The sequence below is a fragment of the Lagenorhynchus albirostris genome, chromosome 11 (assembly GCF_949774975.1).
Source record: "Lagenorhynchus albirostris chromosome 11, mLagAlb1.1, whole genome shotgun sequence".
Taxonomy (NCBI): domain Eukaryota; kingdom Metazoa; phylum Chordata; class Mammalia; order Artiodactyla; family Delphinidae; genus Lagenorhynchus; species Lagenorhynchus albirostris.
In genome coordinates this window covers 83,841,934-83,860,105 of record NC_083105.1, presented here as the reverse complement: position 1 = coordinate 83,860,105, position 18,172 = coordinate 83,841,934, and the positions used below count along the sequence as shown (strand labels likewise).

General features: G+C 35.2%; 1 protein-coding gene across 1 annotated transcript in view; it reads right to left on the bottom strand.

Moving 5' to 3' along the window:
* LMNTD1 (lamin tail domain containing 1) overlaps positions 1-18,172 on the bottom strand; it is a 442,963-nt gene that overhangs the window by 23,779 nt on the left and 401,012 nt on the right. Inside the window, exon 13 of the mRNA XM_060166722.1 lies at positions 186-372. Within this exon, the coding sequence (XP_060022705.1) occupies positions 186-372 (187 nt within the window). The remainder of the gene's footprint in view (positions 1-185; positions 373-18,172) is intronic.

Here is an 18,172-nt window from a genome sequence, read left to right as displayed (position 1 = left end):
TTATGGGTATTCATTTATATGCAGAGATGGACAAAGTGGCACAATTAACCAACAACAACCAAAAAATCACATTTAACAGAGAGATCAAGGGATGAAGAAAGCACTGGTGCTAAGCCATGGTCTGACTGGGTAAATGAGTTTTCCCTGAACAAATCTAGCTCATAGTATTTATATCTTATACTCACTGTTACCGTGGAATTGGCCTGCATTTTGATATTGGGAAGGAATTGGTACAGAGAGACTGTTTGTCCATCCACATTTTGTTGGAGAATATGATTTCCGATTTCCAGTTCTTTGTCAAGGGAAGAGTTAATGAGCTTCACGCATAAACCTTTGACATTCACTTCAGCTATTTTAATGTCTCCAAGAGCACTAGAAAATAAAACTCAAAGATTATAAGGTGCCTTCAGATGAGCGTGTCTTTAGCTCACTTTAAGGACTGAATAATAAATATGCTTTGGAAGTTGTTCCTAAGCTGTATATTCTGTTGGACAAATTCCATGTAGAAATAGTGTATTTTGTGCCTTAAGCAAATGGCTTGATTTCTTAGTTCTGTTTGGTTATCTGTGCAACAAAATGATCTTTCACATAAAATAAACTTTAAAAATGCTTTAGGTATCAAGATAAAAATGCCATTGGGAGGTACTATTATTATTATTTAAATTTCCTACTGTTCTTCACAAGAAATACTGAGACATGAAACTCTCAAGTAGATCAAGAGGAAAGTTAAACTATTTAGTTTATTTCTGATAAGGTTACTGTGAACATGAATTGCAACTATATGCTTAAAAGAATTCTGCAAACTTAAAACATACACATATAAGATGGTATTTTTTCCCCTTCTAACATTTTGAGAGCTTAGTATGTATCAAGGACCAGGTTAAACATTTATATATCAGCATTTTTCAGAGTGTGGGTCACAACCTATAAGTATTGGGTTGGCCAAAAAGTGCCTTCTGTGTTTAAGTAAAAATAAAAGACACATTTTTCATTTGCACCAAGAACTTTATTGAACAACGTATTCATCCTTTTATTCCACTATCTTCTGCCATTTTTCAGGCAACTTCATAATTCCATCTTCCCAAAACTTTTTATCTTTTTGAGCAAAGAACTTGTCCAGGTGCCTTTTACAGTCTTCCGGGGAATTGAAAATTTTTAGTAAGAGAATTTTGTAAAGACCCAAATAAATGGAAATCCGAAGGTGCCATGTTTGGTGAACATGGCAGATGAATCAGAACTTCCCAGCCAAGCTGTAACAGTTTTTGCCTGGTCATCAAAGAAATATTATCCTGATGGAAGATTATGTGTTTTCTGTTGACTAATTCCGGATGCTTTTCATCGAGTGCTGCTTTCAGTTGGTCTAACTGGGAGCAGTACTTGTGGGAATTAATCGTTTGGTTTTCTGGAAGGAGCTCATAATAAAGGGCTCCCCTCCAGTCCCACCATATACACAACATCACCTTCTTTGGATGAAGACCCGCCTTTGGTGTGGTTGGTGGTGGTTCATTTCGCTTGCCCCACGATTTCTTCCATTCCACATTATTGTACAATATCCACTTTTCATGGCCCATCACAATTTGTTTAAAAAGCGGAACGTTTTCATTACATTTCAGTAGAGAATCGTATGTGGAAATATAGTCAAGAAGGTTTTTTTTGCTTAACTTATGTGGAACCCAAACATCAAAGCGATTGACGTAACTAAGCTGGTGCAAATGATTTTCAATGTTTGATTTGGATATTTTGAGTATGTCGGCTATCTCCCGCATGGTATAACGTTGATTGCTGTCAGTTAATGTCTCGAGTTGATCAGTATCAACTTCAACTGGTCTACCTGACCATGGAGCGTTGTCCAGCGAGAAATCTCCACCACAAAGTTTTGCAAACCACTTTTGACACATTCGATCAGTCACAGCAACTTCTCCATACACTGCACAAATCTTTTTTTGCATGCGGGTTGCATTTTTACTTTTCTTGAAATAATAAAGCATAATATGCCGAAAATGTTGCTTTTTTTCTTCCATCTTCAATATTAAAATGGCCACACAAAAATTCACCAATTTTGATGTCTTTTTTTAAATGCATGCTTATATGACAGCTGTCACATACAATCTAACAAAATTGTTTTGAATGAAGTTAAAGACAACTAAGTGCTACTAGAGTCATCTTACGGAAAAAAAACGAATGAAACTTTTGGCCAACCCAATAATCCATGAAATCCCTTTGGTGGGTTAGGGACATAACTTTAAAAATGAAATATACCCCTACCAATAATAGGAACCAATACTTATGATGTGCCAGGCACTTTTAAGATATTATCAATAAATCTATGATTTCATATCTATAATTCCAAAATGCAAACATATCTGAAAAACCAAAAGATTCTTAAAAAAACACACTTAAAGCAAAATCTGACCTGAATTCCTTTGGTGGCAAAACCTGACCTGAAACTGAGGACAGGCTAGTTACTGTCTTCATTCATGATTTGTGTAACTATTCATAAATTTGGCTGTGGAAAGATTACTGTTTGATTTTGGATACTTCTCCAAGCCCTATTGGGGTGTTACGTAATATGTGTTCTAGTCACCATATTACTTTCTTAAAATCCTCCAAATTCTGAATTTGGAAACATGTAAGTCTCCAAATGTTTTGGTAAAGGCATTGTGGACTGGTAGTTACTTATTTAATTCTCACAAAAGGCTACATATTTCTTATTGAAGTTCACCATAAAAAATTTGAAAAAAACTGTATTACCTCATTTAATTCTCACAACAACCCAGTGAGACAGGTACTATTTTTAGTCCAACTTTATAGAAAAGGAAACTGAGGTTTAGAGAGATTAACTGCCATGTCCAAGTTCTCTCAATAAATGTCAGTTCTTGTTCTTCTTTTGCAGCTAGTAAAATCTCAAAGAAGTTTGATCCAACAATTCAAATTGTTTAAATTTTGTATACACCCTGGTGGTTGAGCACTGCTAGAAGATACACACACACACACACACACACACACACACACACACACACAGTATAGACTGCTGCCAGCAAATGAATTAGTGGCCTCCAGCCACATGTGGGCCCTTAGCGATTGGCAGCAAACTGTGTTCTTCATGAGCTGAGCCAGCACCTTCTGTCATTCCCTCAACAACATTCAAATCCCTGCCTCACATCTCCAGTTTTATTGTCAGAAAATGATCTCACTAAGAAAATAGAGCCATCAGAAAGAAGTGTGTTTTCCTGCTTTCCACTTAGATGCAGGTTCACCCATGCCCACACTGACCTCTTCGTTCTAGCCACCTCGTTTCAGTGCAAGAGGAACCCTTCTCCCATCTAAAGTGAAACTCTGCTTACCACCTCCTGCTGCTGCTTTGGTGTTTCAGTCCCATTCATTTTTCTCCTTTCACACCAACCTCTCCCTCTAGACTGCCTCTTTCCCCCAAATATGTACATATCTTCCAAGTGCTATAACCTTAAAAAAGAAAAACACAATCCTCCTCTGGCTTCCACTTCCTACTGCCATCACAACCGAGCTTTTGGAAAGACTACGGCATGAGTTCTTCATCTCTTACTCACTCCCTCAATCCACGACCACATATTTCTGCCTTAGACCAAGATGATTAAGGCCCTCTTAAATTGGTCATCAATTAGTAAATTGAGTGGTAACTTTTCAGTCTTTGTCTTTTTTTAAATAGAGGTATAATTGACATATAACATTATATTAGTTTGGGGTGTACAACATAATGATTCAGTATTTGTATATAAGGCAAAATGATCACCACAATAAATCTAGTTAACAACATTGATCACCATATATAGTTACAATTATTTTTTCTTGTGAGGAAAACTGTTAAGATCTACTCTCCTAGCAACTTTCAATACAATACAGTATTAGTAACTGTGGTCTCCATTCTGTACATTACATCCCAATGACTTATTTTATAAATGGAAATCTGTACTTTTTGACCCCCTTCTCCCATTTTGCCCACTCCCCACCTCTTGCTTCTGGCAACCAATCTGTTCTCTGTATCAATGAGTTCTTTTTTTTTTTTTTTTAGATTTCATTGATAAGTGAGATCATATGGTATTTGTCTTTCTCTGACTTATTTTACTTAGCACAATGCCTTCGAGGTCCATCCATGTTGTTGCAAATGGCAAGATTTAATTCTTTTTTTATGGCTGAATAATATTGCATTTTATATTTATACCACATTTTATTTACCAGTCATCCACTGATGGACACTTAGGTCGTTTCCATATCTTGGCTATTGTAAATAATGCTGCAATGAATATGGTGGTGCATATATCTTTTTGAATTAGAGGTTTTGCTTTCTTCAGATAAATACACAAAAGTGGAATTGCTGGATTATATGATAGTTCTGTTTTTAATTTTTTGAGGGACTTCCATACTGTTTTCCATAGTGGTTCAATTTACATTCCCACCACTCAGTCTTTGTCTTAATGTCTCTGTGATACCTGCCTCTGCCAGACAGGTCCTTCTCTCCTTGTTTCCCCAAGTCCACTGTTTTTCTTCTACCAGTCTGGTTGCTCCTTTATAGTCTCTTTTTCAGATTTCTCTTCCTTCATCCATTTCTCAGACGTGAATCCCTGGGATTCTGCCCTTAATCCTCTTTTATTCCCATCACACTCTATACACGTGATATCACCCACAAACAGGGTTTTCAGCAACCATTAATACACTGATGACTGCTAAATCTAAATCCTTTTCCTGCTGAGCTTCAGACCCATAGACCCCGTAGAAAGAAAGGCCCCAAAGATACCTCTAAATCAACATGCCCCAAAATGAATTCATCATTTTAGAAAAGTAGAAAACCTATTCCAGGAAATTTCATCATCATTTATCCTGTTGGCCACGCCTGAAACTTCTATTACTCTCCTGCTCTCTTATCCTTTTTGCCTTATCTGTGATGATGTTCTATTAATATTACTCTTTAGTATCTTCTGTATATAGTGCCTTCTCTCCATCCCTATTGCTGCTGTCTTCATTAGGCTCTCATCACCTCTGTGTCACAGTGTAACAGTGTCTTAACTGGTTTCTCCAGTCTTGCTCCCTCCTAACCATTCAACATTTTGCTTCCAGAGCAATCTTTGTACAAGGATAAATCCTTCAAAGTCTGACCATTTCTTTCTAGAGAAAAACACCAATGTCACAGCATGGAAACAAGGCCCTACGTGATCTATCAGCCTCTTTAATTTCTTTTTTTTCCCTACTTCCTATCTTTGCTTAAATTGCAAAACCACAAGAATTTCTCACAAGACTTGTGATAATTCATGTCATTGCATGCTTCACCCATTGCCTATGCATGCGCTGTTCCTTCTTCTTGTTCCACAACACTTGAAATTTTCAGACTTCTTAATACTTAATATCTTGGGTACAAAATATCTCATTGTTATTTTAACTTGATTTTCCCTGTTTATAGTGCAGTTGAGTAAGCTACTTATTGGCTACTCAGTTTTCTTTTGAAAATTGTCTTTCATATAATTTAGTCCATTTCTATAAGGTTGTTTTACATTTTTAAGATGGATTTATAGTATAGTATTTAAATATATACAGAAATTTTTGAAAGAACTGTGTGGTAATAAGTGGGTATTATCCATGTTAAGTTGCTAATAACTTCCTATGACAGCAAGAGAAAACTAACATACGCTTCTTATGAATTGTAGAATCACAGTGCTAAAAATATTGCCTGCAGTTTTGGTCTCAATGCCCTCACCAGAGATTTATTCCAGAGTTTTCTGTTTTCTATTTTTCTGTTGATAAACCAGCTACCAATCTTTTTGTTGTTCCTTTGAAGGTAAGTGTCCTTTTTCTCTGGCTGACTAAGATTTTCCTTACTTCTGTTTTAGAAGTTTTTCTACATCATACCTAAGGTTTTGTTTGTTTGTTTTTTCCCCTATGTTTTCTCTTGCTGGGAGTTGGTAGTGTTGTTTGTACCTGTGGCTTGATGTATTTCATTTTTGGGAAAATTCTCTGCCAGTATTTCCACCAATACTGTTCTACCTCAGTCCTTCTCTACTCTCCTTAGTGACTTCAATTACAAGCATTTAGATTTTTTAAAATCTTGCCCTAATTTTTCCTTATGCTTGTTTTTTCTAATCTCTTTGCTCTCTATAATTCAGCCTGGATGTTTTCTTCTGAGAATGTTCCGGTTCAATAATTCTCTCTTCTGTTGCATCAAATATATTGTTAAACTCATCTACTTTTGAAATAGTAATTTCTGTTATTGGATTTTTTTTCTAGAATTTCTTACTGATTCTTTTATTTTTAGTTTCCAGTTCTATGCTAAAAATTTTTCTTGTCATTTAATTCCTTGACTGTTTTAGTCAAGGTTATTTAAAAAATCCCTGTCAGATAACCATAATATCTGGATCACCTAGGGCTGTTTTTATTGTCCATTTTTAATCTTAGTTTTGGGTCAACTTTTATTGTTTGTATGCCTTGTTATTTTTGACTTAGTGCCTAGTATGATAGATTAAACATTGCAGAGGTAATTTAAAGCTATGTATAATTTTTTCTTGATCCAGAGAGGATTTACTTTAACTTCTGGCAGCCATCTACATTGGGGGGAAACCACTTTAATCCAATCAGGGTGTGAAATAATTTGACACTAGGCTTTGGCCCCAATTAGGCTGGTTTATTTTGAAGATAGCCTTAATACTGTGTGTACCTTTGAAGTTACAACTGAAAGCCTGGGGTGTTTATCAATGACCCTCCTTCTTGACAGGCCCTGAATCAAGCCAATTTTTAATTCACCCAGTCCCGTGAGACTGCCAAAATCTCTGAATAACTTCTCAGCCTCTTAGCTGCTGCTTTCAAATTGACAACTGTTTTGAGGAGAAAAGTGGCTCCAAATGTCAGGTTATTACTCTGAGTTTCCTCTCCTAGAAGAGGACTTGTGAGAATATAAGATGTAAAATCTATGAAATCTTTATGTATTTATTTATTTATTTGGTTGTGCCGGATCTTAGTTGTGGCAAGCGGGCTCCTTAGTTGTGGTTCATGGGCTCATTAGTTGCAGCTCACTGGCTCCTTAGTTATGGCACATGGCTCCTTAGTTGTGTCATGAGAACTCTTAGTTGCAGCACGCGTGTGGGATCTAGTTCTCTGGCCAGGGATCAAACTGGGGCCCCCTGTATTGGGAGTGTGGTGTCTTAACTACTGTGCCACCAGGTAAGTCCCAATCTATGAAACCTTGATCTACACTACCAAACTGCCTTCAGTGGTCTCACTTTATACCCATACTACATTGTATGAGGTTGCCTGTTTTGTAGAGAGGTTCACTTTTGAGCAATGTATATACCTGTTCCTTTCTTTTACATTACTGTTATGGTTTTTACTAAATTGTAGATATAACGTTTTTACTCTTATATAATAGCCCTAGAATTTCTCTATGGCATCCTCATTCTAGTGTTAACTGAATTCTCTGTGGGATGTTCTTATTTTTTGACAGAATTCCTTTTTGTTTTTGAGACTTGCTTTTTCTGCCTGGGAAGATGAGCAGTAGTTTGAGTTTTTCTTTTAACCAGATAAGACTCTAGAATAGCTCAGTTATCTCTTTGTTATCATATATGTAATTGGATATGTACAGTTGCTTTTCAAAAACATTTCATTATTCAAGTGAAATGTTTATTCATTCATGTTAAATTTTTTATTTTATGCATATAAGTAGAATAAATTAGCTTGTCTGAAGGAAAAAATACCATTGTTCATATCAGGGCTAGCCACTTCATTTGCCTTCCTTTTGATATAAGGCCAAAAGTTACAGGAAAATACTTCACATAATACATGGAAATTCACTGAGCCAGGGCTGTTAATCTGCTATCACACAACGTTCTGTAGTTATCTTTTTTTTCTTCCCTGTAAGCCTTCCCATTTTTCCTTAGTAGGAAAATGACTTGAAACCTCTAAGTTGTGACTGGCTGAGAGTATAGAGTGATGTACCAATCATTCTGTCAGTAGCCTTTGCATGGTCTTGATTTATAGAGATTGAAAAGACAAATGGCTATATCACTTCTTTAAAAATGACAATTTTTCGTTATTTAAGCTCTGATTTCTCTAGTTGTTGGAGTCTACTTGATAGCTCCATGCTACTTTACTTATCTTACTTTAGATTTTTGCTACTCTAAAGTTTATTAAACTTATCTTTAGCATTTCAGTTCTTCCAATATGCATCTACCTAACATTATCTATGAAAATTGGCACCTGTGTTTATAGTTGCCATTAACACAAGGAAAGACAAAGACCACATGATCACACTTTTTAATCAGATTCAGAAAAAGCATTTGACAAAATTCAACATCTTTTCACTACAAAAACTCTCAAAAAATAGGTAAAGAAGGAACATACCTCAGCACAATAAAGGACATATATGAAAAGCCCACAGCTAACACAATCAATGAGGAAAAACTTCCTCTAAGATCCACAACAAGGCAAGGATGCCTATTCTCACCACTGCTATTCATCTTAGTACTGGAAGTCCTACCCAGAGCAATCAGGAAAGAAAAAGAAATAGAAGGTGCCAAATTAGAAGGGAATAAGTGAATTATCTCTGTTTGCAGATGACATGATCATATAGGTAAAAAACCCTAAGAACACCACAAAACAAATTCAGTAAATTGTAGGATGCGAAAATCAACATACAAAAATCAGTGGCATTTCTGTACACTAACAATGAACTAACCAAAAGAGAAATTAAGAAAACGATCCCATTTACATTAGCAACAAAAGAACAAAATACTTAGGCAATAACTTAACCAAAAAAATGAAAGATTTATACACTGAAAACTACAAAACACTGGTGAAGGAAATTTAAAAAGACACAAATAAATGGAAAGACATTCCATGTTCATGGATTGGAAGAAGTAATGTTGTCAAAATGTTCATACCAGTCAAAGTGATTTAGAGATTCAATGCAATCCCCATCAAAATCCCAATGGCATTTTTAAACAGAAGCTGTAAAAAAAAAAAAATCCTAAAATTTATGTGAAACTACAAAAGACCCCAAATAGCCAAAGCATTCTTGAGCAAGAACAAAGCTGGAAGTATGACACTTCCTGACTTCAAATTATATTATAAAGCTAAAGTAACTAAAACAGTGTGGTACCAGCATTAAAAAAGACATATAGACCAATGGAACAGAATAGAGAACCCAGAAACAAACCCACACATTTATGGTCTACTGCTCTTCAACAGGAGTGCCAAGATGGGGAAAGGATAGTCTCTTTAATAAATGCTGGAAAAGTGGATATCCACATGCAAAAAATGAAATTGGACCTCTATCACACACCATACACAAAAATCAACTCAAAGTGGGTTAAAGACTTAAAGGTAAGGCTCAAAACCATAAAACTCCTATAAGAAAATATGGGGGAAAACCTTCTTGACATTCGTCTTGACAATAATTTCTTAGCTAACACACCAAAAGCACAGGTGAGAAAAGCAAATATAGAAAAATGGGATTACCTCAATTTAAAAAGCTCCTGCACAGCAAAGGAAACAATCAACAAAATGAAAAGGCAACCTACAAAATGGGAAAAAATATTTGCAAATCATATATTTGATAAGGGGTTAATATCTAAAATATATAAGGAACTCACACAACTCAATAGCAAAATATCAAATAATGCAAATAAAAAATAGGAAAGGACCTGAATAGACATTTTCCCAAAGAAGATATGTGAATGGCCAACAGGTACATAAAAAGGGGCTTAACATTACTAATCACAGGGAAACACAATCAAAACCACAATGAGATATCACCTCACACCTGTAAGAATAGCTGTTATCAAAGAGACAACAATAAGTATTGGCGAAGATGTAGAGAAAAGGGAACCCTGTGCACTGTTGGTGGGAATGTAAATTGATGCAGTGCTATGGAAAACAGTGTGGAGGCTCTTCAAAAAATTAAAAATAGAACTACCATATGATCCAGCAATCCCACTTCCGGGTATTTGAAGGAAATAAAATTACCATTTGTTGAGTTATCTGCACCACCATGTTCATTGCAGCATTATTCACAATAGCCAAGATACAGAAACAAAGTGTCCATTGACAGATGAATGGATAAAGTGAATGTGGTATTTATTTTATAAATACAGTTGATTATTGAACAGTGCAGGGGTTAGGGGTGCCGACCACACACACAGTGGAAAATCAGCATATAACTTTATAGTCTGCCCTCCATATCCATGATTCCACATCCACAGATTCAGCCAAACACAGATCATGTAGTACTGGAGTATTAATTGAAAAAAATCCACCTATAAGTGAACCCAAGCAATTCATACCTGTGTTGTTCAAGAGTCAGCTGTATATATATATATATATATATATATATATATATATATATATATATATATATATATATATGTATATATATATACACACATACACACACACACACACATATATATATGTAATGGAGTATTATTCAGCCATAAAATGAAGGATGACCTGCCATTTGTGACAACATGGATGGATGTTGAGCACATTATGCTAAGTGAAATAAATCAGACAGAGAAAGACAAATACTCTATGATCTCACTTATATGTGGAATTTTAAAAAGCTGAATTCATATAAACAGAAATTAGAACAGTGTTTGCCAGAGGATAGAAGGTAGGGGAAATGGGGGAAATATTGGTCAAAGGATAAAAACTTCTAGTTATAAGATGAATAATTTCTGGGAATCTTATGAACAGCATGGTGACTATAGTTAAAAATACGGTATTATATACTTGAAACAGTGGATCTTAAATGTTCTCACCAGAAAAAAAAAAAGGTAATTATGTGAAGGATGTGTTAACTAATTTTATTATGATAATCATTTCACAATACATATGAGTATCAAATCATCATTATGTAAGGTAACTATGTGAAGGATGTGTTAACTAATTTTATTATGGTAATTATTTCACAATACGTATGAGTATCAAATCATCATTATGTAAGTTACACAATGTTATTTGTCAATTATATCTCAATAAAAACCCCCAAAAGACAAAAAAATGAAGTTGTACGTCTTAAATATATGCAATTATGTCAATGATATCTCAATAAAACTGTCTAAAAAAAGTGAAAGAAGAAATGGTTATAAGCAGATCCATACTACAAAAAACGTTAAAGGAAGTTCTTTTCAGGTACTAGCATAATTAAAATGGATGGAAATATAATTTATAGATCAAAAAAATAAACAAAACAAACAAACAAAAAGAACTAAAAAGCAAAGCAGTGAAAATACATAAGGGTAAATATATAATATTTTTCTTATCATTTAAATTTCTTTTAAAAATTGATTATTTAAGCCAAAATAACTATGGAGTATGGGATTTACACCATATGTAGAAGTAAAATATGTGACAGCAGAAGCACAATGGCTGGGAAAAGAGAAATGAAATTATAGTATTCTAAGGCTCTTATACTATTTGTGAAGTGGTAAAATATAAGATGAGGGTAGTCTGTAATAGGCTCAAGATGTATCCTATAAACCTGGAAGGAACCCCTAAAATAAAAGAGTTATAGCCAATCAGCCAACAATGGAGATAAAATGGAATATAAATAATGATTAATTTCAAAGAAGACAGAAAAAGAAGAAAAAGAGAACAGAACAGTTGGGACAAATAGAAAATGAACAACAAGATAATAGAATTAATCAACCATATTAAAAATTACTTTAAATTGTTTAAATGCCCAAATTAAAAGACAGAGATTGTCAGAAGATGAAAGAGCAAGCCTACTGCATGCTACCTGTTGATACAAAACATAATATTAAATATAAAGACACAAATAGGCTAAAAGTAAAAGGATAAATAAAGATATACCATGCTAACACCAGTAAAAGAAAGCTGGAATGCCTATATTGATATTAGACATAGTAGATTTCTGAGCAAAGAATAATGCCATGGATAAAGAAGTTTATTTCATAATGATATAGACATCAATTCTATATTGGAAGAAGATATAACAATCCTAAATGTTTATACACATAAAAACAGGGCTTCAAAATACATGAAACTAAAACTGATAGAACTGCAAGAAGAAATCAATGAATCCACAATTATAGTTGGAAATTTCAACACCCCTTTTTCAATAATTGATGGACATAAAATCAACAAAAAAGACAATAGACTTAACACCATCAATCAATTTGACCTGATCAATATTTACAAAACACTCCACTCAACAATAAATATATTTACCAAAACATTTACCAGGATAGACAATATCTGCTATAAAGCAAGTCTCAATACATTTAAAAGGACTCAAGTCATATAAATTATGTTCCTTGACCACTATGAAACTGAATTAGAAATCAGTAACAAAAGATATCTGGAAAATCATCAGAACTGGAGAAGTCTGTAAAATATTTGGGAGCTAAATAATAGACTTCTTATTACTCAAGGATCAAAGAAGAAATAAAAATGGAAACTAGAAACTATTTTGATGCCACAGCTAAGTGCTGAATCTTGGGAAGACTATCCCTGGGAGAGGACTCAATCTAGCTATGCAGAGATAGCAAGGAGAGCCTGGAGTGTGTTCTGGGTGGAGCAGTGGTGGCCACTGTCAGCACACTCAGGAGTACACAGCAGCTCTCCCAGTGAGAGTGCCCTGGGCTCTGCCCACTCCATACTGCAGCTTAGCACTAGATCTGGGTCCTGGAAGAAGACTGCCACAGAGGCAGCCCAGATCTCAGGCAGCAGCTGAACCACCTCAATTCCTGCAGCCACAATACCTCAACCCCCAGCCCCAGCCTACTTCACATCACAGCTTTGCACTAGATTTAGGACAAACACAACAAAGAAAGGTAAGTGACCTTGGTGCTGCTTCTGATCAGAACCGTGGACACCTACACAAGTGGTGCATAGGTCCTCTGTGACTGCACAGACCTCATTGCTTCAGCAATCACCTCCTTTGGGGAAGGGCGTGCACTCAAGGGCAACAGAGTCTGATTGAACCTGATCCTCAGGGCTTCTGCTCCAACAACTGGGAAGTAGACCCTGCTCCTGACAGGGCAGCAACAGCCATGGAGCAGAGAGTAAGTCCAGCCTCACAACCTGCACAGGCTCTACACACTACAACACCAACCACACCCCTATCAAGGGGATAATGGCCAGCACACCTTTAGGAAAGACATGGCAAATGTCCATATCAAAAGCAGTCCTCACACCAAAAACGCTGGACACACAAAGTCTACACAGGGATGTTCCCACATAAAAACACCTCTTCAAGTGATGTTCAACACCACAGCAATCAGACAAGAAAAATTGAAAGGGAAGAAGGTAAAACTGTCAGTATTGCAGATGACATTATACTCTATATGGAGTCTCCACACAAAAACTATTAGAACTAATAAATGAATTCAGCAAGGTAGCAGGATACAAGATTAATATACAGAAATTTCTTGCATTTTTATACACTAATAATAAAGTAACAAAAAGAGAAATTTAAAAATCTTATTTCAAATCTCATCAAAAAGAATAAAATACTTAGGAATAAACTTAACCAAGGAGGTAAAAGACCTATATGCTGAAAAATATAACACAGTGACAAACGGAAGTACAGATGATTCAAAGAAATGGAAAGATATATCATGTTTTTGGATTGGAAGAATTAATATTGTTAAAATGGCCATAGTACCCAAAGCAATTTACAGATTTAATGCAATCGCTATCAAAATACCGTGACATTTTTTTCAGAACCAGAGCAAATATCCTAAAATTTATATGGAATCACAAAAACCCAGAATTGCCAAAGCAATACTGAGGAAAAAGAACAAAAGCTGGAAGTGTAACTCTTCCACACTTCGGACTGTACTACAAACCTGCAGTAATCAAAACTGTGGTATTGGCACAAAAACAGACTTATGGATCAATGCAACAAGATAGAGAGCCCAGAAATAAACCCACACACCTATTATCAATTAATGTATGACAAAGGAAATAAGAATATACAATGGAGAAATGACCGTCTCTTCAACAAGTGGTGTTGGGAAAGCTGGACAGCTAAAGCTGGATGTAAATCAATGAAATTAGAACATTTCCTCACACCATATGCAAAAGTAAAGTCAAAATTGTTTAAAGACCTAAATGTAAGACATGACACCATATAACTCCTAAAAGAGAACATAGGCAGAACATAATTTAACATAGGTTGTAGCAATATTTTCTTAGATCAGTCGCCCAAGGCAAAAGAAATAAAAGCAAAAGTAAACAAATGGGACATAACCAAACTTAAAAGCTTTTACACAGCAAAGGAAACCATCAACAAAACGAAAAGACAACCTATGGAATGGGGGAAAACAATTGCAAATGATGCAACCAACAGGGGGTTAATATCCAAAATGTATAAGCAGCTCATACAACTCAATAGTGAAGAAACAAAAAACTACATCCAAAAATGGGCGAAGACCTAAACATTTTTCCAAAGAACACACATGAAAAGATGCTCAACATCGCTAATTATTAGAGAAATGCAAATCAAAACCACAATGGGGAATCACCTCACACCTGTCAGAATGGCTATCATTAAAAAGTATACAAATAATAAATGATGGAGAGGGTGTGGAGAAAATAAAACCCTCCTGCTGTTGGTGGGAATGTAAATTGGTGCAGCCACTATGGAAGACAGTACAGAGGTTCCTTCAAAGCTAAAAATAGAGTTACCAGCAATCCCACTCCTGGGCATATATCTGGAAAATGTGGAAACTCAAATTTGAAAAGATACATGCACCCCAATGGTCATAGTAGTACTATTTACAATAGCCAAGGGATGGAAACAACCCAAGTGTCCATCAACAGAGGAGTGGATAATGAAGATGTGGTATATATATATATATATAAAAAAATGAATGAAATATTGCCATTGGCAGCAACATGGATGGACCAAGAGAATTTTATACTTAGTGAAGTAAGTCAGAGAAAGACAAATAATATATCACATGTGGGATCTAAAAAATAATACAAATGAATCTATATACAAAACAGAAAGAGACTCACAGATATAGAAAACAAACTTATGGTTATCAAGGGGAGAGGGAGGGCAGGGGAGGGACAAATTAGGAGTATGGGATTAACAGATACAGACTACTACACCTAAAATACATAAGCAACAAAAATTTACTGTATAACACAAGGAATTCACTATCTTGTAATAATCTATAATGGAATATAATAAAAAATGAATCACTATGCTACACACCTGAAACTAACAAAATATTGTAAATCAACTCTACTTAAATTTTTAAAAAAAAGGTATTTTGAAGTGAATGAAAATGAAAATAAAACACATCAAAATTTGTGGGATTCCACTAAAAGCTGTAGTTAGGGGAAATTTTACAGTGCTAAATGCTTGTATTAGAAGAGAAAATGTTTTCAAATCAATGATCTCAACTTCCACCTTGAGAAACTAGAAAAAAAAAATGAAACCTGAAGTAGGCAGAAGAAAGGGAATACAGATCAGAATGGAAATCTATGAATAGAAAACAAAGCAAAAAAATTAGAGAAAATCAATTAAATGAAACACTGATTCTTTGAAGCTCAACAAAATTGATAACTCTTGAGCAAGATTTATCAGGAAAAAGAGAGAAGACACATATGGCTATTATCAGCAATAAGAAATGTGACATCACTACAGATTCTACAGATACTAAAAGGATAATAAGGGAATATTATGTATAATTTTACAACAATAAATCTGACAACTTAGATGAAATGGACAAATTCCTTGAAAGACACAAACTACTCAAGTTCACTCAAGAAGAAATAGGTAACCGGACTATCTTGACATCTATTTTAAAGAAGTAAAATCTGTAGGTAAAAACCTTCTCACAAAATAACTCCAGGCCCAGATGGCTTCACTGATGAATTCTATAAAATATTTAAGGAAAAAATAATATTACTTCTACACAAACTCTTCTAGAAAGTAAAGGAGGAGGGAATATATTCCAACTCATTTAATGAGTTGAGTATTACCCTGATACCAGGGCAGACAAAGACATTAACAGGTAAAGAAAACTACAGGCCAGTATTCTTCACAAACATAGATGCAGAAATTTGAAACAAAATTTTAGCCAACTGAATTCAACAATATATGAAAAAGATAAACATTCTGACCAAGGGAGGTTTATTCTAAGAGTGCGGGGCTACTTTAACATTTAAGAAATAAAAAATCATATGATCATCTCAACAGATGTATAAAAAGCATTTGACAAAATCCAGCATTCATTCATATATTCATTGCCACAGATCAAATATTCTGAATCAGAATCCTGTCACTCCTTTGAGTGACAGGATTGAAAGTTTGAAACTTTCCCATTGCTTCCCATTGCCCATAGTGAAGTCTACATTGTCTGGTATTCAACGCTCACTGTGATCTGTCTTCAACCCTGATGCCTACAACCCTGTTATACCTCTTCACGCACTGCTCAGTACATCCATGCTTATACTCATATCTGATCTTAGCTTTTCTGCCTCCCTCATTTTGTCTATGCTGCTCCTTTGTTCAGCCCTGGCTGTGCATTAGAAGTACCATGGCATTTAAAACAAAAGCCAAAAACACAAAATACGATGCCCAATTCCACTAGAAATTTTGATTCAAAGAGTCTGGTGTAGAGTCAGGACATTAAAAGCTCCCCAGGTGATTCAATTTTGTGGGTAGAGTTGAAAACCAATGGTCTAGAATATTCTCAGAGACTCCAAATTTGCATATCCAAAATGTACTTATCTTTCCAAGATGTTTTCCATGATAACTCCTTCACAAAATCTTCCCAGACCATCTCTCCTGGGAAGAAAGCTATCCTCTGAATGCCTTATTACTTTACTTGCTTCTCTCTTGATCCTTACCTGAAGGTCTTCATGACCTTCTTCATGATCTGTTTGAGTAAAGTTTCTTAAAACCATATTCATAAGTTTTTTTTGAAGTTTTGCTGAAAATAAGTCATCATTTTTAACATGGTAAGTACTGTATGAATAATTTGATGAAGTGCTTTTAGATGGTTGAGAGAACACTTGGGTATTCACTACAATTAAGTGGCAAAAGTGGTTGATTTTAGGAAATCTGACATAAGGGGGAAAAGTTTTCCTTTATGTTTGACCCTTAACTTTGGCTAACAACTTCTTTTAGTCCTCAAACACCCTCTATCAACATATGCTTATCACTAATGGGCAGAAGACGTAAATATACATTTCTCCAAAGAAGACATATAGATGCCAAAAGGCACACGAAAAGATGCTCATCATCACTAATTATTAGAGAAATGCAAATCAAAACTGCAGTGAGGTACCACTTCCCACCGGTCAGAATGGCCATAACTAAAAAGTCTACAAATAATCAATGTTGGAGAGGGTGTGAAGACAAGGGAACCCTCACACACTGTTGGTGGGAATGTAAATTGGTGCAGCCATTATGGAAAACAGTATGGAGATACCTCAAAAAAATAAAAATAGAGTTGCCATATGATCCAGCAATCCCACTCCTGGGCATATATCCAGACAAAACTACAATTCAAAGAGAAACATGCACCCCAATGTTCATAGCAGCACTATTTACAATAGCCAAGCCATGGAAACAACCTAAATGTCCATTGACAGATGAATGGATATAGAAGATGTGGGGTATCTATCTATCTATCTATCTATACATCAGCCATAAAAAAAGAATGAAATAATGCCATATGCAGCAACATGGATGGACTGAGAGATTATCATACTAAGTGAAGTAAGTCAGAAAGAGAAAGACAAATACCATATGGTATCACTTATATGTGGAATCTAAAGTATGACACAAATGAACATATCTATGAAACATAAACAAACTCACAGACATAGAGAACAGACTTTTGGTTGCCAAGGGGGAGGAGGGGTGGGGGAGGGAAGGATTGGGAGTTTGGGATTTGCAGATGCAAACTAGTATACATAAGATGGATAAACAACAAGGTTGTACTGTATAGCACAGGGAACTATATTCAGAATCCTGTGATAAATCATAATGGAAAGAATATGGAAAAGAATGTATATATATGTATAACTGAGTCACTTTGCCGTATACCTGAAATTAACACGACATTGCAAATCAACTATACTTCAATAAAATTTTTTTAAATTGTGTGTTTATTACTAAAAATTCACAATTTAATCTGTTGTTTGTGCAACAAGAAAAACAGGGTTA